General features: G+C 36.7%; 6 protein-coding genes and 2 long non-coding RNA genes across 9 annotated transcripts; 3 read left to right on the top strand and 5 right to left on the bottom strand.

Annotated features, from left to right (window-relative positions):
* Nucleotides 1-6: 6 nt before the first annotated feature.
* LOC111467564 (ACD11 homolog protein-like) lies at nt 7-21581 on the bottom strand. 2 transcript variants are annotated; one of them, XM_023112523.1, is made up of 7 exons: nt 21571-21581; nt 19738-19744; nt 6823-6831; nt 1515-1723; nt 620-792; nt 294-439; nt 7-202 (listed from the first exon to the last, which is right to left on the bottom strand). In XM_023112523.1, exons 4-7 carry the CDS (start codon nt 1707-1709, stop codon nt 96-98), a joined length of 621 nt encoding a protein of 206 aa, XP_022968291.1. In that variant the 5' UTR covers nt 1710-1723; nt 6823-6831; nt 19738-19744; nt 21571-21581; the 3' UTR covers nt 7-95. The 2 variants fall into 2 exon arrangements, with proteins under 2 accessions (XP_022968291.1, XP_022968292.1); XM_023112524.1 differs by lacking the exons at nt 6823-6831; nt 19738-19744; nt 21571-21581 and having other exon boundaries at nt 1515-1754.
* On the top strand, nt 362-925 carry LOC111467568. The gene is made up of 2 exons (XR_002714583.1): nt 362-464; nt 588-925. It is a non-coding gene; the product is annotated as an uncharacterized LOC111467568 (long non-coding RNA).
* LOC111467562 (ubiquitin receptor RAD23d-like) lies at nt 2669-9258 on the bottom strand. The gene is made up of 12 exons (XM_023112519.1): nt 9034-9258; nt 6442-6603; nt 5241-5297; nt 4685-4761; nt 4515-4589; nt 4223-4400; nt 3912-4064; nt 3706-3774; nt 3563-3610; nt 3347-3453; nt 3192-3270; nt 2669-3090 (listed from the first exon to the last, which is right to left on the bottom strand). Exons 1-12 carry the CDS (start codon nt 9097-9099, stop codon nt 2965-2967), a joined length of 1197 nt encoding a protein of 398 aa, XP_022968287.1. The 5' UTR covers nt 9100-9258; the 3' UTR covers nt 2669-2964.
* Nucleotides 12050-12622, bottom strand: LOC111467364. The gene has a single exon (XM_023112226.1). It carries the CDS (start codon nt 12620-12622, stop codon nt 12050-12052), a length of 573 nt encoding a protein of 190 aa, XP_022967994.1.
* Nucleotides 14219-14673, top strand: LOC111467569. The gene is made up of 2 exons (XR_002714584.1): nt 14219-14264; nt 14348-14673. It is a non-coding gene; the product is annotated as an uncharacterized LOC111467569 (long non-coding RNA).
* On the bottom strand, nt 17523-18673 carry LOC111467566. Its single transcript, XM_023112525.1, has 2 exons — nt 18088-18673; nt 17523-17943 (listed from the first exon to the last, which is right to left on the bottom strand). Exon 1 carries the CDS (start codon nt 18607-18609, stop codon nt 18193-18195), a length of 417 nt encoding a protein of 138 aa, XP_022968293.1. The 5' UTR covers nt 18610-18673; the 3' UTR covers nt 17523-17943; nt 18088-18192.
* A 232-nt stretch (nt 21582-21813) lies between the features above and the next one.
* Nucleotides 21814-23715, top strand: LOC111467540 (ethylene-responsive transcription factor ERF118-like). The gene is made up of 2 exons (XM_023112479.1): nt 21814-22447; nt 22535-23715. The coding sequence occupies exons 1-2, from the start codon at nt 22305-22307 to the stop codon at nt 23559-23561; spliced, it is 1170 nt and encodes a 389-aa protein (XP_022968247.1). The 5' UTR covers nt 21814-22304; the 3' UTR covers nt 23562-23715.
* On the bottom strand, nt 23678-26489 carry LOC111467542 (tetraketide alpha-pyrone reductase 2). The gene is made up of 6 exons (XM_023112480.1): nt 26301-26489; nt 26009-26181; nt 25746-25934; nt 25499-25661; nt 24015-24204; nt 23678-23933 (listed from the first exon to the last, which is right to left on the bottom strand). Exons 1-6 carry the CDS (start codon nt 26470-26472, stop codon nt 23789-23791), a joined length of 1032 nt encoding a protein of 343 aa, XP_022968248.1. The 5' UTR covers nt 26473-26489; the 3' UTR covers nt 23678-23788.
* Nucleotides 26490-26647: the final 158 nt, after the last annotated feature.

The raw sequence follows: 26647 nt of genomic DNA, 5'->3' as shown, positions 1-26647 counted from the left end.
GGCTTCTTTTTGTGATATACTAACACTGTTGAGATGTGCTGCTTGCTTAGATAAGATAAAGTGAAGAAGCGGTTGTCCTCAGAAGGACATGAAAGTCACCAGTCCAAGCTGATATTTCTAGAAATGTAAAGCTTATCAATATATTCTATAACCGGACCCGAAGCGTCGATATACCTTTTCATTTTCTTCTCTGCAAGCTGATCTGCAATGGTGAAAGAGGTGTTGTAAATTTGATTGTGTAAACAACAGATTCAGGTGTTTATAATTGAAAAGAGTAAATGAAATGCGCCTACTGGTCTCGTTGAGATTTAGCAGAAGCTGCTCCCTGGTTGGAAGAGTATACATTCCAGCAGAAACTGCCATTCTGACTGTCCAGGGGTGGTAGGGCGCACAAACTTGTGTATAAGCTGTTGAAGCAGCTTCCTTTAACGAGTATTCTCTAGAGATACAAGGCAGCAAAGCTAGTAAGTTTTGACCTTTGCATTCATTATTATTAACCCAATAATCTCAACTTTTAATTTAGAGATCTAACTTGTGGAGAATTGATATTGCAGGATTTAAGTGAACTTACTGAGTTTTGATTGCAGGAAGGAAGAGAAAAGGGGGACAGAGAACTTACTCAGTGGACATGAACTGTTGAAACAGAGCTCTAACAAGGTCCAAACCTTGTCTAACTCGACGCAGATTGCGAGAATTGCTTCCGGGTGCTTTAACTGTGTCATTTGCAATATCATCATCAAGTATTGTGAGCAATGTCTCGTGCTTCTTTGAAGCTTCCGAAAGATCACGCACCTGAAAAAAAAAAAAAACATCAAAAGGGGGTGATTCCATTAGAATTTCCAACATCTTGCTGATGGTTGTGGTGAGGAAGTCCCACGTTGGTTAATTAAGCGGATGATCGTGGATTTATAGGTTAGTAAATACATTTGAGGTCGGCCTTTTGGGAAGCTAAAAGCAAAGTCACGAGAGCTCTGTTACAAGTAGACAATATCATTCCATTGTGGAGAGTTGTAGTTTCTAACATGGTATAGAATTCATGCCCTTAACTTAGCCGTGTAGAACAAAAAAGTTGTGGGATGTAGTGAAAAGTGACTAAATAGTGGAACAAAAAAGTTGTAAGTTGTAGTAAAAAGTGACTAAGTGTCAAGGATTCCTTCAAAAAGGAGTTGAGCCTTAATTAAGGAGAGACGGTTTGTGGGTTGCATAGGCCTCAAAAGAGGCTCTATGATGTACTTTGTTCAAGGGGAAGATTGTTTGAGGATTGTAGGGGGAAAGTCCCACACGGGCTGATTAAGGGGATGCTCATGAGTTTATAAATAAGAAAATACATCTTCATTGGTACAAGATCTTTTAGGGAAACCAAAAGCAAAACCACAAGAGCTTAGGCTCAAAGTGGACAATATCATATTATACTATTATGGAGAGTCGTATTTCCTAGCACATCTTTCATAAACGAAATAGATGAAGAAGAATAAGAAGAAGAATGAGAGGAGGAATATAACAATAACAACAACCTTGGAGTCGTACTCTAACTCGGCGAATTTGAAGGCGAGGCCGAGAGAACTAAAGAGAACAGAGACGAGAGAACAAGCGTCACAGAGAACATCCAATCGGAGTTGTTGGGAGGAATCCTTAAAGGAACATACTAATTTGGCAAGCCCTTCGAAGGACTCGGCTATGGCGGAAAGAGGGGTCGCACCATTTTCCATTTTTATTCTCGCCCTCAAAATCCACCACCACTATATAATACATAATAATTTGAATGAATGTTGTTTTGGTGTTTTTGGGAAGTTGCGAAGTTGGCTATGGATGCGGTTTGTCCAACAGAAAATTGAAAAGAGAGAGAGAGAGAGAGAGAGGCATATGGCCCACGAAAGTATGCCACTGATTTCGCGCCATTTCAGTAGGGAAGACATGGTTGCTTCATTCGTCTCATCCCATCTTTGACCTTCTCATTCAAATTTCACAAATCTCTGTCCCTTCACAACTGGAAACATTTACGTATTTTCCAACTCACACATAAACTTCAAAATTTAATAATTGGTTTAGATTTTGTTTTCTCAATTGAGTTCAATTTGGGTCACTCGATTGAGTTGGATGGAAGCCGATGAAAGGTTTATAATCAAGCAATAATTCGATTGAGTCGGATATTTTACATTGTATGCATATACCAATCTTGCTGTGCATAATGTTTTTCTTTTTCTTTTTTGTTCTTATGAACATTTATCCCAATCAAGATTGTAAAATATCCATAAAGTTGATATTTCAATTAAATTATGCAAAAATTTCTAAACAAAAACTTGTTTATCCTAACTGCAAATTTCTATGTTTAAACTCTGCGCTCAAAACAGAGACTTCCTGTTCCAAATATAGAATTTCAAGCTCTATAACTCCCACTCTGGCCCTCAAACAGCCCCTAAAAGAACAAATCAAAGATCAAATAGTGCATGCAGATGGCGTAGGTTGAAAACAATATCTAAAAGCATTAATGAAACTTATACATTACATCAACAGAGTAATAAAGCGGTTAACATTATATAAAAGAAGCACTTCGACGATTGTCAGCATTCCAAACTTTGCATGAAAAATCATTTGGTGTCTAAGGCAACATCACTCAACAAATAAAAGACACAGAAAGGACGTAGAAAAAGTAGTTGAAAACAACGAATAAAATGAACGGACGGTATATATAACATGAACGGATGGCAGGCTCGAAGTATTGAGTTGCGAATTAAAATTGAAAAGGATAAAATGCATCTTCACATCTATATGTTCACAACAAGCACCATTCACAATGTGGCCAGAGGCGAAAAGAGAGAGAGACAGAGACCCGAGGGGGGAGCACAACGGATAAATACACAGATTCTTTCCTTTTTGTTTTCTTGTTGGATTGGCCGTCATTTCTTTTTCCTTTCCTTTTTGGGGGTTTCTTAAAATGGGCACAACGAAAAGAGAATGGACTAATTAATTCTGATTACCCTCAAATTCGTGAATATGATCTAAAAGGTAGTTCGCAGCCATTTCCTCGTTCTTGTTGCAGGCGAAGAAAACCTCCACCACTAGAGCTCTGTCGAAACCTAAATCCTCAAGCTGTTGGGGAGGGAAAGACAATTATCCAAAATATCAATTTAAGAATCAAGATGAATTCAGTTGTCTTTATCATCATAAGATAATAGAGAAGGTGAACTAACCCGTTGAATGGCTTCCCGTTCCTCTGGGGTTACAGTTATAGCCTGCGGCATAGCATCAGCAAGCTGCCCAAGTACATTCCTGAACAAGCTTTAAATTATTAATACATAAACTTCCACCATTGTTTCAAATTGAGATGTGGGGAACAGAAATTTACCCTTCTCCTTCAAGAGGCTCATTAATCAAGCGGAGGAAGTCAGGTTGATGATCTTGAATAAGTCTAATAAGCTGAGGATTTTGTTTACCCAACTCTTGAAGCATAGGCTGAAACAAAATCAAGGAAAACAAAACTTGTATAAAATGACAACATATGGCACCTTGCTTTTTTTTATTAAAAAAAAAAAACAAGTATCAAGTGTACTAGATGAAAAACCTGGAGTATCTGAGGGTTAGCTCGCACCATAGCTCGCAAAGCTTGGAACTGAGATGAGAAAGAACAAATTCTCAGAGGTGGGCAATACATGATGTGAACGTGTCCGTTTGTATGTGGAGAGAGGGAGAAGGAGAGAGAAGGACCTGAGGACTATTTCGTAGAAAATCAAGACTGCCGGAACTAACGGCTCCGGAAGCTAAATTAGGTACACCCTGAAATAAAAAGGGGGACAAAAGAAAAAATCATAAACTTGCAAATTTGAAAACCCATATATAACATTGCTCACTATTCTTCTTTCTACCAATAATTGCAACTGACCCTATAAGTTGATTAATTTTTCTTTCCCTACCTGAGGAAAGAGATCTAATGGATTAGCATTTGGACCAGTGGCTGTCGCAGACGCAGGTTGGGCAGGCTGTGCAGGTTGAGCGGAAGGGTTGGTCACTGGAACAGTAGACGGAACATGAGCAGCAGGTGGAACTTCAACTTGTTCAGGTATGCCCTACAGGAGATAATTTTGTTCAAATAATGCCATTCTAAACAATTGACCTTGCAGAGATAAAAGTATAGCCATTAATAATTTCATTCTCTGAATGTGAAGGAAAACCTAAAAAATAACAATAGAATGGAAAAAATATAGACATCTGCAAATAGACTTACAGAATAAAGGTAATCAACAGCCCTTTCTGGATTATTGTAAGCAGCACGAAGAGCTTGAACAACAGTGTCCCTATCCCAAATCCCTCCGCCCATGAGAAGAATCTGTTGGATAGTCTCCTCCAAGTTACTGCCCGCGACCAGGTTAGAAGCTGCTTGGCTGTAGACATCAGATTCTGGCCTGTTTTTCATGAAGTACAATAAAGGAAATTCAGAAAACTAAGTCTGAAAATAAAGAGCGAATAAACCTTTGCATTGAATAAAAAAGGTAGAACGGGAAGGAAGAACTACTAACAAGACAGTGGTTGCAGGTGCCTGAGCTGGCGCTGGAGCGGGAGCTGGAAGAGAAGAGGTGGTAATAGTAGCCGGACTGAAATAAAGATCATTGTCGTAATCATAAATGCTCCAAGAACAATTATTCTGGACAGATATAGTGAAAGACATAGCAGATAGATCTGAACTCACGGTGCAGAAGTTGGCAGAGGAACTTCAGATGTTGAGACTGGAGTTGCAGCAGGTGCAGGGGCAGTGTTCTGTGGTGCCTGCAAGGAGGTCCTCCTTGTCATACTATATCTATATTTTTTTCTTTAATTACGTCTCGATCAGGAATATGGGTAGATAACTAACAGTATTTTATGGGAATAAGTAAATAATCACTATTGAAGAACACTGCACCAACTCCGAAGGGTTGGCAACAGAGCATCAAACATCATGCCACGTTTGTATATGATCATTTGGAGATGATCACATGTAGAACTGTATCATAATGTCCATAAATAATATAAGTACTTGAAGACAGATTAAGGACTCTACTATTTAAGCAATAAACATGGAACTTTTTTAGAAAAACATCTGCCTACAGAGACAGGTAATAACTATTAGGTGACAAATAAATACATACAACAAAGAATTTATTGGACAGAAGTGAATTACAACATTTAAGGCATTCAGAGACACACTGAGACTATCATCGCCATTACCACTGGTCAGTAAAAAAAAACATAGAATTATTATAACTTACCTTTGACACTGGTGCAGCTTGTGTGGTAGAAGACGTCCCACCCGATGAACTTTTATTCTACAAACAAAAAGATTAAAAAAAAAAAAAAAAAAAGGACTATTTGAGCAAAACAAACGGTAAAAAAGAAAATCAAAAGGGTTCACACTTCAATCAAATCCAAGTGCAAACAACAGGAACAATGCTACAAAACGTCATAACAACCAAATATAAAAGCAAGCAGAAACTCTCTTCCGTCCTAGTGCTGACACTTCCCAGCCTGAGCTCAAGACTACAAATTGCAAGCCTCCCTATCAGAGCAATGTAATAGACAGCGTTTGCAAGACATTCCATCAATCTATTGAAGTAGAACATAATCTTACCTACGTATAACACTAGGTAAGTAATAAATACCACATGTTTCCGAACATTTTTTCCTTTTCTTTTCCTTTCTTCTTTTGAATGAAAAACCAGATTTCATTGGAAAAAAATGAAAGATCACAAAAGGGAAAACAAAGAAACAACCCAACAAAGGGAATGCCAAAGAGATCCAATCCTGGAGAATCAAATCTAAGAAATAATAACAAAAATCATTACATCCTTGGAATCAGACGCTCAAAGGAGAGCGCCATCCCAAAAGGAAGGGTGGAAGATCACCTCCACCAACATCAAGCAACTGTAAAGATCACCTCGTCCAGATAAGAATAGAATGCCCAACAATTTTCCTAACAAAATTTCTTCATCCAACCAAAGTTGCATGTCTCTTTACATTTTTCTAGCTTAAAAATGAGTATTTTGTGGCAAAGCTGTTAGAGTGGAGAAGCACATCCAAAAATATATATTTCCCCTTTAGGTATATAGTTCATCCTTAACAATCAAGAGCACTTGTTATAGCCATCCACAAATGAGGACAAAAAAGCATAGCCAGGTTCAATTCCAGTCTCCAACATGGTTGAGTAATCTATATAACTCTTGTCTGGTTTATTAGCGTATAACCTCCACTAAAGTAAAGCCCAGAAGTTAAAGGCTTTCATGATGAATTTTTGAAATTGTGGCACGTGGTAATCTAATATTTTTACTCACTCAATATTTATTTTTGTTTAAACATGGAATCAAACTTATTATTATTAGTATTTTGTAATAATATAAATTTCAATCTCTCATCTCCCTAGAATTTGTTATTTACACAATCCTTTCAATTAAAAAAATAAATTAGCTGCATTACCTTTGTTAACATGATTACAATAAAACTATTTTCTGCAACTTTATTTTCATCCAGTGTTGTGCCATCTTTAAGGACTTTTCCCTGATGGATAAGCATCTGCTGTGCAGCAGGGTAAACATCAGCACCCTGAACAGTTTCTATTTTTTTCTTCACATCAGCAACCTAAAACCAACAAAACTCAGTTAATGTAACATTCAAAAAGGCAAAAGGAAAACATGGTGGCAAAACAGTTCAAAAAAATATAACAAAATAAGATACGACCATGTGTTTACAAAATTTACCGAAGGTACCATAGACAAATTGCACTTGTAAAATTGTGCAGTAAATGTCTACATACAACAATGATCAACTATTTATATGAAGATTTCCAGAATGCAGCTTATGTACTCTCTCTGCTTCATAGATGTTTGGTGCCAGCAAGCAGCATAATTAATGCAGCAGCAATACCAAGCCTTTTAAGACTTTTAAAAGAGAAAGGAAAACAAATTAAGGGCCAGCAAATCTATTTAGATTTTTCTTGATGAATAACCAATCTTTCAAGGAATATAATGGCATCCAAAAGACCAATCCCACAAAAGAGGAAACCCCTTTAGGAAAAGGGACAAGGGTCCCTCTCAAGTCCCCTATAGGTCAATTTTGTTTCTCTCCCGGACAAGCCACACAAAACCGTGCGAATCCTTGCCATCACAAAAACATTCCCTTCTCTTGATTTGAACAGGTGACACAAGGGTATTCGTAATGGCAATGAGGGAAAAACTCTTCGATTATATCCAAAAGGCATTTGTGTCTAGAAAACTGCAAGTCAACCACCTAAAAATAAGAACACAAAACACCAAGCAAAGTCACAGCTCCAAAGAATATGGACAAGGTCTTCAACCACCATTCGGGCAGCGAATACAACAAAATGACCACTCAAAATTGGCAATTTCCTTGTGAGATGGACTAAAACCTAATGGGATTGGCAACAAGTAACAAGACTGAAATAGGCACAGTTCCTTTCCTTAATTCACCTGGACATAATTCTTCCAGTGCTTGCTTCAAGCAAGACAAAGCCAATATCAAGAGCCACAACCACGATAATGAGACTGGCATATGTTCTTTCAGAAATCATTGGGGGGAGTGGAAGTAATATGAATTGACAAATGTGGATATGAGAGAACTACTCTTTCAAGGCAGTGTTTACTTACAAATTAGCAGCTCATTAAAATAGATTCAGACATGACAGCATCCTCAAGAGACTGTTGATAGAAATTAGAATACCAAGCTGCTTCCAGAAAAGTTACTATTCATGTGGTATTAAAAGGCACCTTGGAGATGGGAATTGGTTTGAACACAAGATTAGAGCACAGGTCTAAGTGCTTAAGCCCATAAAATTAGGAATGATGGAAGAAAGCATAAATGACAGAGGAGTAAAAACTATCTTCCGGTACAAGGAAGAGCAGTCCTGGGTGAAATTTGGATCATACTAGTGATCACCAAGGTTGTCGTGACTTCCATACAAATCTAACATGTAAACCCCAACTAAGCTTGACACTAGGGAGCAGGTTGAATAAAGACGGTTTGACAAAACCCAAATTACAAAGAAAACTCCTCATTTAAAAGACTGTTTGATGTAAACGACAGTTGATAGTTTTGGTTCAAGTACAAAGAGAATTTCACTTTTAGCCTCAAGGACGTTTGCAGAACAGGGATTCTGCAAATATTAAGTAGATCCACGAGAAATAAAAATGGAGATAAGTCGGGAGAAAATGTGATAGATAAGATGCAAGTGCTTAGCAAGAAGTGCTAAGGTTTGCCAAAATTCTATTGTGGGAATTGCATTACCTCACATGGTAAAACTGAAAGGATCAGTTTAAGGGAAAACTACAGTAGGATACTATATTGCTCGAGCACATAATTTCATCAATAAATGAAATAAAAGGAGTTAAACACTCTTAATCACCGAAGGTGCATTAAATGAAAAAGCTCAAATTAGCGATTACTAATGAGATTATTCTTATCCATACAACGTTTATCTTCTGTATTTATTCAATCAATCAATATTAAACCTACCTTCTTTGTCTTTCTTATTGTTTTTAATTTAATATATCATATACAAAATGCAAGCAACGAGATCACTTGTGGTCTAAGTCCACAGCGCAAACGATGACATCAGTCGTGAAGTTAGATATAAGATTGAATTAGCGGGCAAGAAAGTCCTACATCAACTATGCAACTTAATACTAATGACAAAGCACAACAATCGAAACCTCCTGTAGCTACAAATGACGAGAAAAACTACTTGATGCTTTACTACAGAGAAAAGAAAAGATCAAACGAAACACAAATCGAGTACAGAATTAGTGCAATAACAACGATGAACAATATGAAATTTCCAAATCACAACACAATTTAATCGTACAAAAAACAGCAATACAAAAAGGAAAACAACGAACTACCACCGCATAAACCCTAATAACTAATCAATTGGAAGTAACAAACACACACCGGAATCCAAAACATAGTTGAGAGTCCTCGATTCCAAGTCACAGTCTTAATGCAAACGATTAAAACGAGAAACGAAACTAAAACCGATAAAGAAAGTAAACTAACCATATCTTGAGGCTGCACTTCGATTTCGAAGTGTGAGCCCTTGAGAGTCTTGACGAAAATCTTCATCTTCAGAACTCGATCGCGGCCTTCGCAGAGATGCAAGACCACAGCAGCACGTCGTACGCCGGATTCGAGAGAATTATGCTAGTACCCTAGAGCGAGCAAAGCCTCCGAACGACGGTAACCGAAAGCGCAAGCAAAGAGAGCAAGAAGGATTGGATCAGAATTCCGCGATTTTATATAGGAGAATGTAGAATCCATTATCACGCGCTAGTTGGAGCGTGTAAACTACGCTTTTTAAAAAAAATTGATCAACAATGCGAGGAAAGAGCGCGTGTTGAACATGTAGTAGTTATGAGTTGGTGATGAAAGCTGGAAAAGTTAGTAGATTTTTTTGTTTTTTTTTATTTTTTTGCATTTTTTGCATTTTGGATCCGACGTGGCCTTCAACTTCGAACTGTGCGTTTTTTTTGGAGTCTCAAATCACCGCTTGATTCGTTGAATTATGTTTATCGTTTAAATTAAATTTAGTTTCAAATTTGTTAATTTGTTTTCTTTTTTTGGAATTATACGAAATTTCAGTTTGATTTGGAGAGATTCAAATTTAAGGAATGTTATGTTATAAGTCTTTAATAATTCACCTATTTTATTAATATAAGTCTTAGACGTATAAATTAAAACTTAGACACCGAAAGTTAAAGTTAAAGTTAAAAATTATAATGTAGTTGTGAGATCCTATATCGATTAAAGGAATATGGAACCCTCGCATTAGTAAACGTGTTTTAAAGTAGTGAGGTTGACAACGATATGTACTAGTGGTGAGCTTGGGCTGTTACAAATAATGTCAAAGTTATGCATCAGACGTATGTTATCGAGGATGCTAGCCCCTAACGAGAGCGGATTGCGAGATCCCACGTTGGTTGAAGAGGGAAACGAAGCATTCAGATTCATTATAAGAGTGTGAAAATCTCTTTTTAACATATGCGTTTTAAAACTTCGAGAGGGAACCCATAAAAGTTTGTGTTGTTATACTAATACCAAAAAAAATTCCGACCAAAATTATAAGGTGAAATCGAGTGAATAAATCAAAATTTTTAACCTACTAGACCCGCTGATGCGATTAGGGTGAGACGTGTGATGATTAGTGGAAGTGACCAATAGTATTGTGAGCTAATCATACGAGAACGACCTAGTATACCTACCTATTTAGTTGAAGTTTAGCTCATAATTAAACCCTAAACCCGAAACCCTATACTTTTAATACTCGGTAAAAGTATTATTTAACTCTGCGTTTTAAAAAAATGGAGAATTTTTTAAAGTTTAAAGATATATTTGAAAGAATATTAAAAATAATTTGTTAATTGGCTAAAATCCTTTTCAGACCAACTTGAACCAAGATTCCACAAGTTGGGCCCGCGGGGAGCAGGCCCTTTGTGAGCCCGAAGACGTGCAATTGAGCTAAGCCCAATTTGGACCTGATCCTTTTGTGGTGGCCAATTTTGGTTCCTAATTTTCAATGCAAGCTCGTGATGGTACCACGCTATGGTCCATGGCACAACCAATTAGCTACTTAACCCGTTCAAAATCACTCCTAAATAAATAAAAATAATCTCGAACCATATCTACATGCTTAATCTATAATTATTTGCGACTCGATTAAAAAGCTGAGTTTGAAATGGTTACGATAAATCGAAATTAGACACAACATTAAATATATTAGATAGTAAAATAAATAAATAACGTAAAAAAGCGTGCATATACCATACAAGAGAAGAGGCATGTCTACCGTGAAAAGTAAAAAGATAAGTAACTGATAAAAATAAATATACCTAAAAGTAAAAAAGAAGATTCTGAAGACTCAACAGATTAATACTCTATTAACGATAATCATATGCTTAACTTGATTTATAAACCGAAAACCCCCATTGGATGATGAAAGTCCCACATCTGTTAATCAAAATAATAATGGGTTTATAATCAATAAATTCTCTCTCGCATTAGCTAGTTAATCAGAATAATCATGGTTTATAATCAATAAATGATCTCTCACATTAGCTAATTTAGGGAACTATCATCTATAATCAGGAATATTCTCTCTCCATTCATTATATGATGTCTTTTGAGAAGCCCAAAGCAAAAGGCCATGAGAGCTATCATAGCAGCGTGAGAGCGTTGATCTAACATGGTATCAAAGTCATGCCCGATTGGTAAATCCTCAAATGTCGAACAAAATACTCTAAAAGAAAAGGAGTCGAACCTCGTTTAAGGGGAGGCGTACTCTAGCTAATTTAGGGAATGTTCACGAGTTTATAATCAAGAAATGCTCTCTCCATTGATACGAAGCATTTTGGGAAGCCCAAAGCAAAATGCTCCTCTCTCCATTGGTACGACTCATTTTGGGAAGCCCAAAGCAAAATGCTCCTCTCCCCATTAGTACGACGCATTTTGGGAAGCCCAAAGCAAAATGCTCCTCTCTCCGTTGGTACGACGCATTTTGGGAAGTTCAAAGCAAAATGCTCCTCTCCCCATTAGTACGACGCATTTTGGGAAGCCCAAAGCAAAATGCTCTTCTCTCCATTGGTACGACGCATTTTGGAAAGCTCAAAGCAAAGCATTGTGGAGAGAGTGTTCTATCGAGCAGTTGGTTGACTTCCGTATATATAAAATAATTTAAATATTTAGTAAAAGAAAAAACATTTGGTGCCTAACCCTTAATTTGGTTAATTCCTCATTCGTCAATATTTCAAATAATAAAAATAAAAAACCATAGAAATCGCCGGACGGCCAATCTCGCCCAAATAGAGTTTGAAGATTTGGAAGTTCTTTCAAATTGCAACCCAGAAATAAGAAAGAAAAGAGAAAGCCATAAGAATTTGTGCAATTTGCGTAATCCTGTGTGTTTTAAATAAGAAGAGAACGAACAAATTTCTATATTCATCTGCGACATCTGTATCAGTCTAATCCTACAGTCCTTTCCATCAACGGAAAAGCATTTACAAATCGGCGACGTTTCTACCTACTGCGCCGGCAGAGATTCTTGCCGCCAAAGAAAATCCGAGTTCTCCGACGCATCCAAACACAGATTCGAATACTCAAACAGTCCATCAAACGCCACATACTCCGCCGTATCGCTTCCGCTATACACATCTCCACCTTCCAGTTCGAAAGCGTCGTAGTTCGGAATCTGATCCTCAAACCTCCACATCTCTCCGACTTCCAACGAATCAGTCGAAACTCTCGCAAACACGGCCGATTCGTCGAACTCCTCCTTGCTAATCGAAGTAACAGAAGGCGGAAGACCGAGTTCATCGTCGGAGGCTTCCAATAGATAACCTAACTCCGGCTGAGACTCACCGGATTCCACCGTCAAATCCACCACCGGCGCCGGAGACGACGACGCAGTGGCGATTTCTTCCTCAAAACTCCTCATCAACGAATCGAGCTCCTGAGTCGCTGGTTCAGGATCGGACTCGTCGAAGAAACCTAAAAGGTCATCTCTGAGTCGCTTCACCTCGGGTGAACCGTTCTCCGACTCAGTAAACTCAGCCGAGTCGTCCCGATCCCGCTTCTTGGAAATTTGATTCTCCATAAGAACAAGAGAGAGAAATTAGGGCTTCTTCTTTAAATTGTTTAGAGAAGATTTTGCAAAAGTTCAAACGGACAGACGCGACAAAGAACGTGAGACAATGAAGGCGGGGATTCGAGGACGGGATTTATATAAGGGGGACAGAGAAGAGAGAGAAGGTAGAAGGCGCGTGGATAATGACGTAAAAGTAGCGCGTGGGAGCGTATACCTATGCTAATCAAAGACGCTTTGCCTTTTCCTTTTTAAATTTTTTATTTTTTAGATTTAAAATTAATTTTATCTTCTTTTTTTTTCTCTTATCCCTAAAAAGAAAATTGTTTCCTACGGAAAATATTCTACCCACCTCCGTTTCATTTTCGTGACTTTGTCCGGTTTCTGTTTTTGAAAAAGAAAAACCAATTAATCCAATTCAATTCCATTTACAAGTCCGCAACTATCCGGGTCAATGACGGTTCCGTTTTTGTTTAAATTGTCGCCTCCCCTCTCCTCCTACCTTATTTTAGTTAATTTCTTTTTTCAAATTTATTCAAAAATTAAAATCTTTAATAAATCTAAAATTATAAAATTATAAACATAATATAATCAGATTATTCCGTTTAAATCCAGAAGGGGTATTTTGGTAATTTTGTTTACGTTTGCTTTTGGTCAAAGGTTTATTTACAAGCAATGAGAATTAGAATATCCAAACTGCATTTTTCTTTTTTTTATTATTTATTTTTTTCTCTTTCCCCTTTGTGGAAGACAAAATGTGGATTTGATACCAAGCCACTTGCGACCCTTTATTTATTTATTTAATTAAATATTAAAATAAAAAAAAACTAGTCATTATTATATATATATATATTAACGGCTTTCTTTCAACGAGTAAACACGTCAATTGATCAAATAGTTACACTGAATGTTTCGTTTCCCTGTTTCTCTCTAACCATTGTGAGATATCATTGATATATATATATATACAGTAATAGTCCAAGTTTATTCTGCTTCATCTTGTTATGTATAGTTGTCTAGCCTTACACAACCTCATACTTTTAATATATATTAATAAATAAGAAAAAAAAAAGGGAAATAATTTAATATGGGAGTTGGAAAACGTAAGGTAGTGGGTACTAAAGATGTGGTGTAAAAGGATGCAATGAATAAGGCGGTGAGTTGGAGTTTACCCAAAAAAGGAGGAATTGGGAACCCAATAATCAAGCGTTTCATTGTCACCTTTTCTAGAAAATCTCCAAATCACTGATGACGTGGATCCCACTCAGCCTTTTAAATTAAATCCAGAATATCTCCTAAAGCTACAAAATCTTCTATTCCCCTCAACCAATCCAATTTTTTCTTCAAATATAAAATATATATAAAAGGAAAAAAAATAAATTAAAATATAATAATTTCTTTAGTTTTAGAATTGTGCGGAAGGAAAGGATTTTCCAGAGGCTGTATTTGACTAATGCAAATTACCCAAATTACCCAAATTCCCTTTTATTGACTTTCTAGATTTGAAATTTTGCGACACGTTATCCCTTTAACGACTACGGGGTATTTTTGGAAACAAATGTTAGTTTTTTTCTTTTCTTTTAAATTAAAGTTGGTAAGTATGTATTTGGAAGGGAATAAACTCCCATGGATGGTAAACTCCATGATCTTATTTGTAAGTTTCTTATTTTTAAATATTATAGAAATTTTATATATATTATTTATTTATTATAATATAATATAAAATAAGTGGTTTAGAAAATGCATATGGACACAGTCGGTCGTACGTGTGGTTGGTGTGGAGCAGTGAGGGGTGACGTGGAAATTAAATTAATTATAGAAAATGAAAAAAAAAATAATAATAATAATTAAATGGTTGGCAATAGAGGAGGGGGGAGGGTCACGTGACATGGAGCACTGGCGGATGGGTGATTTTGTCGTGGGGAATTCATTCTCCCAAAAAATATCAGCAAGTGGCCGACACCCTCATCCAACCCTTCCACATCACACACTTCACACTCTCATATTATAATATTTTTATTATTATTTAATCACGTTATTCTCACTGAATTAATTAAATATTTAATTTTCAAAATTGTTAATAATATGTCTAAAAAATACCATTTAATTTTCAAAAATAGTATTAAATAATAAGGCAATATTTGGAAATAAAAAATTGGAACATTCGAGAAGTGGTGGGACCACAAATAGCACCGGTAATGAAGAAAATGGATGGGAACGGGGTACGTGGAAAGGTCAGCCACAGCCAACCAAAGAGAGGCCGCGGTTCGTCTTACCTGTCGCCCACGTTTCCACGTCCCGTAATAACCACGCCTCCTTTGACCAATCTTGTGTGAGCCGTTAAAACGGCAAACCGCGTTCCCCATTCTCCGTTACGGCCGTCCGTTTCCTTCCTTCTTCGCCCATCAATTTGCCTCTATCCACACATTTATTTTATTTTTATATGTATTAATGTTTTAATAATAATAATAATAATAATAATAAGTCAGATTATATTTTGAGCTTATATTAAATAATTGTTTTTAATTATCTTCCTATGTTTTCCACTGGCAACACTTTAGTGGGAGAGTATTTTAAAATTCATATTGACTTTTAATAAATCCTCATTTCGGCATTAAAAATTTAAAAAATCAAATTATATTTAAAATATTTATAAATAAAATAAAATAACGATGGCGGGCCATTGAAAAAATAATCATATAAACGAAGATGATTAGGGATTCCCCAGCTAGTCCATAATGGTGTACATGGTTTGTGTTGGGTTGAAAGATGAATCGTTGAGTTGTCAAATTGTTTTTTAAGTTTTATTTAAATAAAATATATATCCTGACATACGTGTACATTGAGAGATCAAGTTAACAAATTTATTAATACAAAAAGATTCTTAACCTAATTTATATATTTTTATTTGATTTGGGCAAACTATATTATTTTATCCATGAACTCGAAACCGAATCGATTCAATTCGGGTTCAGAAAAATGAACCCAACTCTACCCGAAATGATAATTAAACCCAACCCAGCACTTATAGTTTGGGTTGTGTTGGTCCGAGTTTTCAGGTTGAATGTACACCCCTAGTCCATAATCATAAACATGACACAATTGTTAAGGTTCCAAATAACTATAGAACTCACTTATGATGTATGATTGTATTATGTGGGATTATTCGGCACTTCACTATTTAATTTACTCTTAAAGAACCTGTCACGAACGGCATGATTTCACAATAATATCTTGAGAGTTGGTTGAACTTTTGAATACATAAAACTTATGAAAACTTATGATCGAATCGCACTTCAAGGGCTTAGATATAGGTCTAGAACAATGATGATAAGAGAAACTAGCAGAAACGACAATTCATAATAGCTAGAAAACTCGAGAAACTGGACCGGGGAAGAGTTTGTGACACTAAATCAACAAAGAAAGATCATTAAAATTTAATAACAACCATAAATATCTAATTCAGTGAACTACAAAAATTAATAAATAAATAAATAAGTTTATTATTTAAAAAAAAAACTAAAATTGAGTTATATCGGTTTTTCTTTTTTGCCAAAGCATAAATAATTTAAGTTGGGATTCAAAATGGGCTTTTCTTCAATAATTTAATTGGGCTTTGACAAGAAAAGGAGAGCCCAAATATGCTGTTTTAATTTGTAAAATAATTTAAGCTTAATTACAAATTTTAATTTCGTGAATTATTATATATTTTTTAAAATGTTATATAATACACAAATAATTAAGGGTTTATTAGATAAATATACTACCTATTTAAAATCTAAATTTAAATAAAGTAAAGTCTAATTTTATTTTAAACAAATAATGGATAACTTTATTCTCAAATATTTAAAATTCCAGAGGGCAAAGTAAATACAATAAAATATTTTTAAAAATTTAAGAAAAAGAAAAAGGAAAAGAATAGCCAACGCTGCAAGTCATTAGAGCATTTCATCTTTATTGACTTCTAAAAGAATTAAAACTTCAAAATACTCTTGGCATCTAACTCTCAATTTTTTTTTATTAAATTAAAATTTTAAATAGTAATTATTTTCTTATTTAATGAATTCTGCTTGAATTGAAAAAATATATATTTATATTAATTAACTTTTATATACCATCTCTATTTATAGTTTTTTTTTTTAATTTATTACTAATATTTTTTTTTCGTACACCCAGGTTGACCCAATATAACGTTTATTTCTTTGCTTATAGTCATATAACGTTTATTTCTTCAATTCTTCAAACGGTTTCCAATGTATTTCCTCTCTCACATTTTCTAAACCTTTTCTCATGTTGTGACTCGAGGCCCGCACATACACCAATGTCGTTCGTGACGTCCACATTTCTCAAGGTTGATTTGTTTGCTTGATTAAAACAAGTGTTGCACAATCGCTGTGTGAAGTTGAATAATTGCATTTCCTCACAATTGCGCGTCGAGTTTGAATATTGTTTAAGCCAATTGGACCAAGTTTGTTGGACGACAATAAGGTTTACCTCATGATGTTTATTTTTGCTTTTGAGTCTGATTTTGATGGCTTCCTAAATGATATTGACAAGTTTTGCATTTGTTTCTTTGATAAAAGTTGACTCATCTTCACATTTATTATTGATCGAAAATTGGTTACTGTTTTCTTGGGTCCGATACTCAAAATACATTCATATATTATTTGAGAGATAGATCAAATCAAGCTCGATGTACGTAGTCTATAATATAGCCAAAACATAAATCCCAACTCGGTAGTAAAAATTAAAAGATGTTTGTGTTAAGAATGATGCTCTGATACCATGTTAGTAATCAATGATCTTCACAATGATATGATATTGTCCACTTTGAACATAAGATTCCATGACTTTGGTTTGGGCTTCCCTAATGGAGATAATATTCATTGATTATGAACGCATGATTATTCCCTAAATTAGCCGATGTGAGACTTTCATTCAACACCACCCCTTAAACAACATACGTTTCTCTTTAATCGAGTCTCGACTTCTTTTCTTTTAAAGTCTTAGTCATCTTTTACTATAATACTTTTGTTCGAATGATGCTCAGATACACAACATATGTTAAGAATGATGCTCTAGATACACAACTATCTCTATTGGTATGAGACTTTTTGGGAAGCCTAAAGTTAAATCACGAGAACTTATGCTCAAGGTGGGCAATATCATACCATTGTAGAGAGTCGTGTTCATCTAAATGCTTGAACCTAAGCTCGGTCGACCCACCTTGAAAAGTCTTGCCCTCTCGAGGTCCATGTGATCCCAATCTAGCCTTGATTCGATTCTCTTTTGTCCCAATCCTACTAGGAATCAATGAAACCAACCGTCTTCTCCTGCCAGCGTTTAAGTTTCAGTGAATCTTATTCAAATAAACACATTTTTTTTCAAAACAAACCTTCTTGGAATTGACTGATTATTGATACAATAAATAAAAATAAAAACTCGAGCAAGAAAGGTCTGGATCGGGTCAGGCTTACCCGGATCCGCAACCAGAAGGCTCCGATATCAGTTCATCAGTCCGCATGATCGGAGCGATCGAGTTCTTTCAGGGACAGGTGAACTGTAACCTCCGCCGTAAATTTCTACTTCCGACGAGAATCGGCAGCCGAATCGTCGGAAGCAGGTTCTAAGTTCAGATCCAGATCCAGATCCAAATTTCTGTCCAATTTCTGCTCTGGAATTCTCTTTGTTCTAATTTCAACTCCATCGCCTTCTTTCTCGCTCGCCTTCGCCGTCTTCGCTCTTTTCCCCATCAAAAAGCTTCTCGCACCATCGATCTTCTCTATATATTTGGTCGCTGCGTGTAATCGCTTCAGAATGGTGAAGAACTCCTCCACCTCTTCATCCGAAGTCATCTCCCTCTCTTTTCCTCTGTCCGCCACCGTCTTCTTCTGGTTTCCAGCATCGGCGGCGGCAGCCTCGTAATCGGCGTGTTCTCCCCGCTCCCGCTTTCTTTTCCCTCTATCCGCACGACTCGATGGAAACAACTCAAACGGCATCGTTTGTTAGAGAGTTCTAGTGATTACAGCATTTTCTTAAACAAAATTTATAATACGCAGTGGAATCAAAACTATTTCGAAAAATAAAAAATAAAAAATATTTTCGGCCAAATTCGGAATTTTAATCGTGTGTATTTCGTTTAACAAATTTACATATTAAATAAATAAATAAATAAAAGGAAATTATTTTCTTCTGAATAGAATAGCACCAGCCACTGAATTTCCTTTTTGAATTATTTTTAAAAATAATTTTATTATGAATTTACAACATATTATTCTAATTGGTTAATTAAATTATAATTTAATGGAAAAATTAAAATTATTTAATTTTATTTTATTTTATTAAGAGGAATAGAATTGATGGATTGCGGTCAAAGATATTTTAATTGAATATTGAGAATTAAAAAATAGTTAAATCTTTTTCGAGTAAAGGTGGGGAAACATTCTTTTTAAAATTAATTAATTTAAAATAAAATATGATTCTTGTTGAGAAGATGACGTGTCGTTGCGTATTTTTAGTGACGTCAGCTGTGGAAATCACAAACCTAACGTATGGAATTTTAGGCTCCGATCAACCACCTCAATCCCATTTTCTCCAACAAAGGAAAACGACAAAAAAGATTAGTCAAAAGGAGGAAAAAAGTTTAAATTATAGAAAAATATTCAAAATTTAGTTTTCTTTTTCTTTTTCTCTTTATTTATTTATTTATATATATATATATATATATATATATATATATAACATAATTGTGTTCGTTAATTGTAACATGGTTTAAATTCTCGAGTTACAAATGAGCTTCAAATTTAAGTGAGTTAACGATAATTTATTTTTCATATATTAAATAGCTGAATTTGAGACGAATTCAAGTCACAGATCGATTCCAATAGACAATTACAACTCTCTCTTAACTTTAAACAAATTATTAAATTTCTAAAAATTTAGTCTGGACTGAAAAACCAATTCAACTCGATTAGTCAATCAACTTCTTGCCCCAATTGATTGGATTTGATTTTCAATTTTATTGGTCGATCCATCAACGATAGAGAAAACTTTTTTTTTTTTTTTTTTGTACGACCTCATTTCCACTTTTGAGCCTCTTCTTCTATTTCAAATCTTAAAATCTAAACACGTTGACTCCACCTCCCGTCCTTGCTCCATCCTCCTCGTCAACTTTCATCTTCTCATGGTTGATGTACTTGTCTACACCCTTCTACATTCTACGTTAACGTCAATTCCTGTCTAGTTATCTAGTTATCTCTCACCATTTCGTTTCTGTCACTGTTCATGCCCTCCTCTCTTATAAACGCTCGAAAAAAAAAATAATATTTTTATTTTCCTTAATCCATACATTGAATATATGAGTTAAGACGCATACATACACTTGGAAAATAAAGCTTTGAAATTCATGTTAAATGCTTCATAAAAAATTGGTCAAAATAATGATACGAAAGGCGAATCGGCGCTAGGCAATGTGGAGGGTAGGGTCAATATGGTCAGCAATTATTTTTCTACACGTGGTCTTTGGGGGCATTTTTGGAATTTCTTTCGCATTTCCTCCCCCACTATCGTTTTCTTTTCTATTTTCAAATAGGTACTCCCATGGGACCCAGCGGTAGGCATCTTCCTATTTTTAAATTCAATTTTTCCTTTTTTTTTTTTTTTAATATTTTTAAACTTTTAAAATAGCTTTTCTGTTCGGTCTATTTTATTGTCCACAAAATTTATTTTATTTTTTATTTTTAGAATACGATTAATTTAATTTTTAAAAATAAAGTATATATTCACGACCATAATTTTCATAGTCGTTTAAACTGATGCAAAAATTAATAAAAATAAATTTTAAATATATATTTGAAAATTTTAAAATACAAATTTATTAAAGTAGAATATATATGAAATTGCATGAGAAAGTAATGAAAATTTAAATATAACAATAGTCAATTCTATGAAATTGTTTCTATAATATCATATAAAAAATGGCATCATAAATTTTAATTCTTTTTTTTTTCTTCTTCCTAAAGGCTATGAATTAAAAAAAATTAAAAATTTTAATTTTATATATGCAAGTATTTTAATATTAAATTTAAAAAATCAATTACCTCATAATTTATATTTAATTAATTAGTCATATATCAATTAAATGTGAGAAATTTTAGTGGATGAATTCGTAGCTACTCACTCTCTCTCGGCCCGTTTACAGAGTATTTTGGGCCAAGGAATAGACCACTCGGGCTATCGTCGACACGAACACGTGTTGCGCCGACGTGGAATCCACGTCGGCTTCTCGGTCACTATTGGAATCTCAATAATAATAAAAGCATTAATTTTAATGTTTCTCGGTCTTTGGTGGCAAGACAGTCGGGCCATTTCGTACGGGTCGGGCAGGATTCGGATCTCGTTGCTGTCGCCCATTTTGAGCCGTTGGATATTTCCTTCCTTCCTTCCTTCCTTTTTTTTTCTTTTTTTTCGGTTATTGCATAAAAAGAAATAGTTTTTTTTTTTTTTTTTTTTTTTAAACAAACCTAATTATAGTGAATTAGCTTCCTCAATATTCAAATGTTCGGTAAGTAGCTCAATCAGACCAACTCTTATGGCACATACAACATTAACACAAACAATTTTTAGCTTCATTGCAAGTTATTACTAAACTTAACCGAGATAGATTCTACTCATCTAAACTAATTAGTAGGGTCTAGTAATCAGTTTAGTCAAAACCCGTTATAACCGTTCTACTTATTCTAATAGTTCAACTTTCTAGAGTTGATTTGTCGGTTTTTATGGAAATACTTACTACCAATACTTGCTTGTGGCTAAATGTTGTAAAAGTTTGCTTTTGGTTCCTTACCACGAGCATCTAAGTTTAACTACGTCTCTTATGTTCAACTTGGGCTCTAGTTTGAAAGCTTATTCAACAACCACTGTTGAGTCAACTTGGGCTCTAGTTTGAAAGCTTATTCAACTACCACTGTTGAGTCGATGGCTCACATTGATCGACTGCTTGGTGTATAATCAACATAGAGCCTTTAGGAGTTCGTAGCCATACCCAAATGCCAAAAAACTGTGTAAGCTTGATGTAGGATTAGTGATTTTTGAATTTTGAAATGTATTTTAAAGAAAATAAATTTATGATAAGATAATGTTTGGAGGAAAGAATTTGATTTAATTTTTTGTTAAATGTGATATGATATTTTAAATTATGAAAAAAAGAGATTGAAAAAGGGACGAAACCCACCAAATCCCCATATTCAAATAAATTCTATGATCCGGGGAATTTGCGGCGGATCGACTTAGAGAGTCTAACAATAATCCGATGGCCATAACATTAAATTCGTTCATACCATCACCAAACCATCCCTTTTTAAGCAAATTCCACTCTCCATCAGTTGTTTCCGGTAAACTTTGACCGATTCTCAGAACAATTGCAGGCGCATTCGACTGTGAAAGAAAACTCAAGAACATCACGAAGATTCAGAAGGCCGTCAGATGATGAAGCCTTTTCCGACTCGATTTCTATATTTTCTGACTATTATAATGGAGAATGCCTCGATTCATGAGATTTTGGTGTTTCTTCCATAGAGATTTTGGTGTTTCGAACAATGTCAAGCGTGGATTGGCGGTGGTTGTTTACTGTTTTTCTCTTTCGATTTTGAAGAACAGGGAAGAAGTTGAAGACGGTGGTTGAGCAGTAGATTTTATGTCGGCTTTGTTCATATTGGCAGTCATTGGGGCTCTGTTGCAGCTCTGGTTTTCTTCTTCTGCTTTCTTCTCACTCTGCTGCTTCTGGCAGAGGTTGATTCTTGTGCAACAATCGTTTTCAATGCTTTTCAGATTCAAATGGCAAGACTAATTTCCAGTATCGTTCACTCGTTTCTTCGATTTCTTATGTTCTTGATGATTCTGGTTGATGTTCTTTTTGTTTTGCAGGACTTGTTCTGGAGTAAAATTCTCGTGGACTTTTCGTATAAAGCAATTTCTTCTTCGTTTCTCCACCTTACACTTCCGCTGTTTTGATTCTCAGAAATCTTCCATTGTTTCCGTTCGATTATTCATAAATTATTCTGTTCTTGTTCTTCTTAATCTGTCGTACTACTCTCTGATGCCGCATCCTAATCAGAGAAGTGTTAGCGACAGAAAGTTCAAACAGTCGACGAATTTCTCTGGAGATCCGAAAATGAGGAGAAAAGTTCGTATAATCTGTTATGATCCTGATGCAACGGACGCGTCTTCAAGCGAAGATGAAGGAGAAGTATACGGAAGATTAAGAAGAAGATTGAACAAAAAAAACCGAATCATACACGAAATCGACCTGCCTACGCCGATGAACGCTCCCGAATCTAAGAGTTCTAAGAGCAGCAACAATGGAAACAAATACCCTCAGTCTCGAAGATTATCGTCTTCGAAATACAAAGGTGTGAGACAGAGACCTTGGGGGAAATGGGCGGCGGAGATTCGAGATCCGTTCAAAAGAAGCCGTGTTTGGCTAGGTACTTACGACAATGCTGAAGAAGCTTTTCAAGCCTATGAATCGAAGCGGTTGCAGTTTGAAGCTATGGCAGCGGAAATGGCTTCTGGCAACGGCACTGTGTCAGATCAGACTGATTCTTCGGTGAGCACGACGGAGACCACCATGTCACGCACATCTCCGCCGTCTGTTCTCGAATGGAACGATTCATCTTCTCAAAGCCGAGAGGGAGATTCAATCAAAGAAAAAACAGACACAAATATGCACTATCTTCAAGAAGCGGATCTGGGGAATGAATTTGGTTGGAGTCTGGCTGATGGAATCGGGATGTTCTTGGACGATTTTGCAAGTCTAGACAACACCCATTTTTTTGTGTTTGCCGATGCTGATGATGAACCTTGCTTCCTTCCAAATTTTGATTGTGATCATATATGGAATGCTGAGATTTCTAGTTGGCTTGATGAACCGATCAACATAACTTGTTCATAATTTTTTTCTGCTTAGGAATTTTCTCCATTTTTTTGAAGTTTTGATTCATTGAGAATGCAGTTTCTAGAGAGAAAATGAGATAGGGTTTAGGGTTTAGGGTTTTTTTTGTTAATCTATTTCGATTTATAAACGATTATTAGTCTTGGATTCTTTACTTAAGAATCGTCAAATCGAAACTACAAGCCAGATGGTTACAGTCGAAATTATTGAAGGCTTTTTTCTTCGATTCAAAGAAATCCTCTGTCTCGGAAACTCTTGATCGAATCATCAAGCATTTGTTCGAGCGTCTTGAAAGCGGAGAATCCCAGGTTAGATATCTTTCTGGTGTCCATATTATGAGGGTTGCTATCTCCTTTCTGAGCGTTGTTGCATCTGTATGCATGCACACGAAGTGTTCGATGAAATGTCTAGGAGAAAAATTAAGAGATTTTTGTTGAGATTTTCAAGACTCACTTGGTTTCAAATGGGTAGGATGGATACTTGATTCTGAGCATTGCGATGATCTCTGACCAGTGAGCTACTGTGCTTGAACATATGATCCTGCCTGATGCTTTTGGATGTTCCATTGCTAGTATGTGCGCTGCTACCACGTCGTCTATGTGCACGAACCCCAACGTGCAGTTTGGATACTCGCCACTTTCACCTAATGGAACAACCCCTCCGTTCTAAGAGAACTTAAAGAAATTTAGTGTAACAGTCCAAGCCCATTATTGACATATATTGTCATATTGGGACTTTTCCTTTTGAGTTTCTCCCAAAGTTTTTAAAACTCCAAGCCCATTATAGTTATGCACAATATTGTCTATGGTAATTGACATATATTGTTCTCTTTGAACTTTTCGCTTCTCTTTTAAGGTTTTTAAAACGGCTAAAGAAAGGATTCCACATATTTATAGATAATGCTTCATTCTCCTCTCAGGCCCAAGAGGAATCTCATAATCCACCTGAGCCCTAGTGGGACCTCAGAATCCACTCGAGCCCAAGTGGGACCTCAGAATCCACTCGAGCCCAAGTGGGACCTCAGAATCCACCCCGAGCCCCAGTGGGACCTCAGAATCCACTCACCACCTTCAGCGACCCAGTGGGATCTCTTAGAATCCACCCCTTTGGGGACCCCAGTGGGATCTCTTAGAATCCACCCCCTTTGGGGACCCCAGTGGGATCTCTTAGAATCCACCCCCTTTGGGGACCCCAGTGGGATCTCTTAGAATCCACCCCCTTTGCGGACCCCAGTGGGATCTCTTAGAATCCACCCCCTTTGCGGACCCCAGTGGGATCTCTTAGAATCCACCCCCTTTGGGGACCCCAGTGGGATCTCTTAGAATCCACCCCCTTTGGGGACCCCAGTGGGATCTCTTAGAATCCACCCCCTNTCCACCCCCTTTGCGGACCCCAGTGGGATCTCTTAGAATCCACCCCCTTTGCGGACCCCAGTGGGATCTCTTAGAATCCACCCCCTTTGCGGACCCCAGTGGGATCTCTTAGAATCCACCCCCTTTGCGGACCCCAGTGGGATCTCTTAGAATCCACCCCCTTTGCGGACCCCAGTGGGATCTCTTAGAATCCACCCCCTTTGCGGACCCCAGTGGGATCTCTTAGAATCCACCCCCTTTGCGGACCCCAGTGGGATCTCTTAGAATCCACCCCCTTTGCTGACTTCAGTGGGATCTATTAGAATCCAACCCTTCGAGGTCCATAGTCCGTCCATAGTCCTCACTGGTATAGCTTGATTCCGATACCATTCGTAACACGTCAAACCCACTACTAGCAGATATTGTCCTCCTTGGGCTTTCCCTCACGTTTTTAAAACGCGTTTGTTAGGAAGAGGTTTCCGCACCTTGATAGAGTAGGAAGAGGTTTCCACACTTTATTAGAGAATGCTTTGTTCTCCTCCCTAATCGAAGAAGAAAATGAAAATGAGGGAGATTCTTGCAAACCTTTGATGATGGTGAGTAGGAGATGCTGAGTACTGGTTGGTTTTGGTGTAAGCAAAGGACCAATAACAAAAGATGGGTTCACCACAACTAGATCCATTCCATGTTCTTCTGCCAAACGCCAAGCCTCTTTCTCTGCCAAAGTCTTTGCAAATGCATACCAAAGCTGCCAAAAAAACACCCAAATGAAGAAATCAAAACAAGTCTGGTCAACCCGATCCGAGCCACCGAAAGCGGAGTTCCTTCTTACATTATGGCTCTTGCAATACTCGGGATCGGACCAATGCGATTCATTGAGAGGGCAGAGTTGCTGGACGTCATAACGATATCTAATTGCAGAGCAGGACGAGGTGAGCACTACTCGTTTCACGCTGTTCGCTTTTAGACACGAATTTAGTACGTTCTTCGTACCATTTATACATGGATCAATCAGAGTTGCCTGCATAATATTGCGAGAACGTTAATTATACGCACATACGCAACGAGTTTGGGCATATCCCATTAGGATCTTGCCTTGATGTTGTTATTGTAGGGAACAATGACAGGTGAAGCAGTGTGGAAGACCCCATCAACTCCTTGAATGGCCTCATCAAAGCTACCTTCTTCAAGCAAGTCAGCTTTGACTATCTTCAGCCTCTCCTTAGCTCCATCGAACTCCCACAGAAACCCGACACTTCGTTCGTCTCCTGTTCATGAAAATGACAAGTACAACATCTATATCAGTGATAATTCCTGTGAATCAAGCTATCGATGTGTGGGTGTTATAGATTTTGATGACAGAGGAGATATCGTTGTGGTTCAGAACCTGGGTTTCTAACGGTGGTGCGAACATGGTGACCGTTCTCGAGCAATGTCTTGACCAAGTTGGAGGCTATAAAGCCAGTGCCGCCGGTCACACAGTACTCTGGCATCTCCGGCTCGTGAATGGATATATGGCGGCTGTGTGGAAGGGAAGAGTTTATAGAGTGGCCAGACATGAGGATTGCTCATGCGTGGTGCGCTTGCAGCTATTATATTGTTGAGCTCCAATTACAAGAGTGGAAGATGAGTCATCCACTTTGGAAGGTTGGACTTTTCTAATATAAACATAAATCGTGCTCGGTTTTAGAAGACTGACTCGAACAACTTTTATTAACCATTCGAACCGACTCA

This window comes from Cucurbita maxima, unplaced genomic scaffold (assembly GCF_002738345.1).
Source record: "Cucurbita maxima cultivar Rimu unplaced genomic scaffold, Cmax_1.0 Cma_Scf00034, whole genome shotgun sequence".
Taxonomy (NCBI): Eukaryota; Viridiplantae; Streptophyta; class Magnoliopsida; order Cucurbitales; family Cucurbitaceae; genus Cucurbita; species Cucurbita maxima.
Note: the sequence above shows the minus strand (reverse complement) of the source record. Positions and strands in the feature narration are given on the sequence as shown.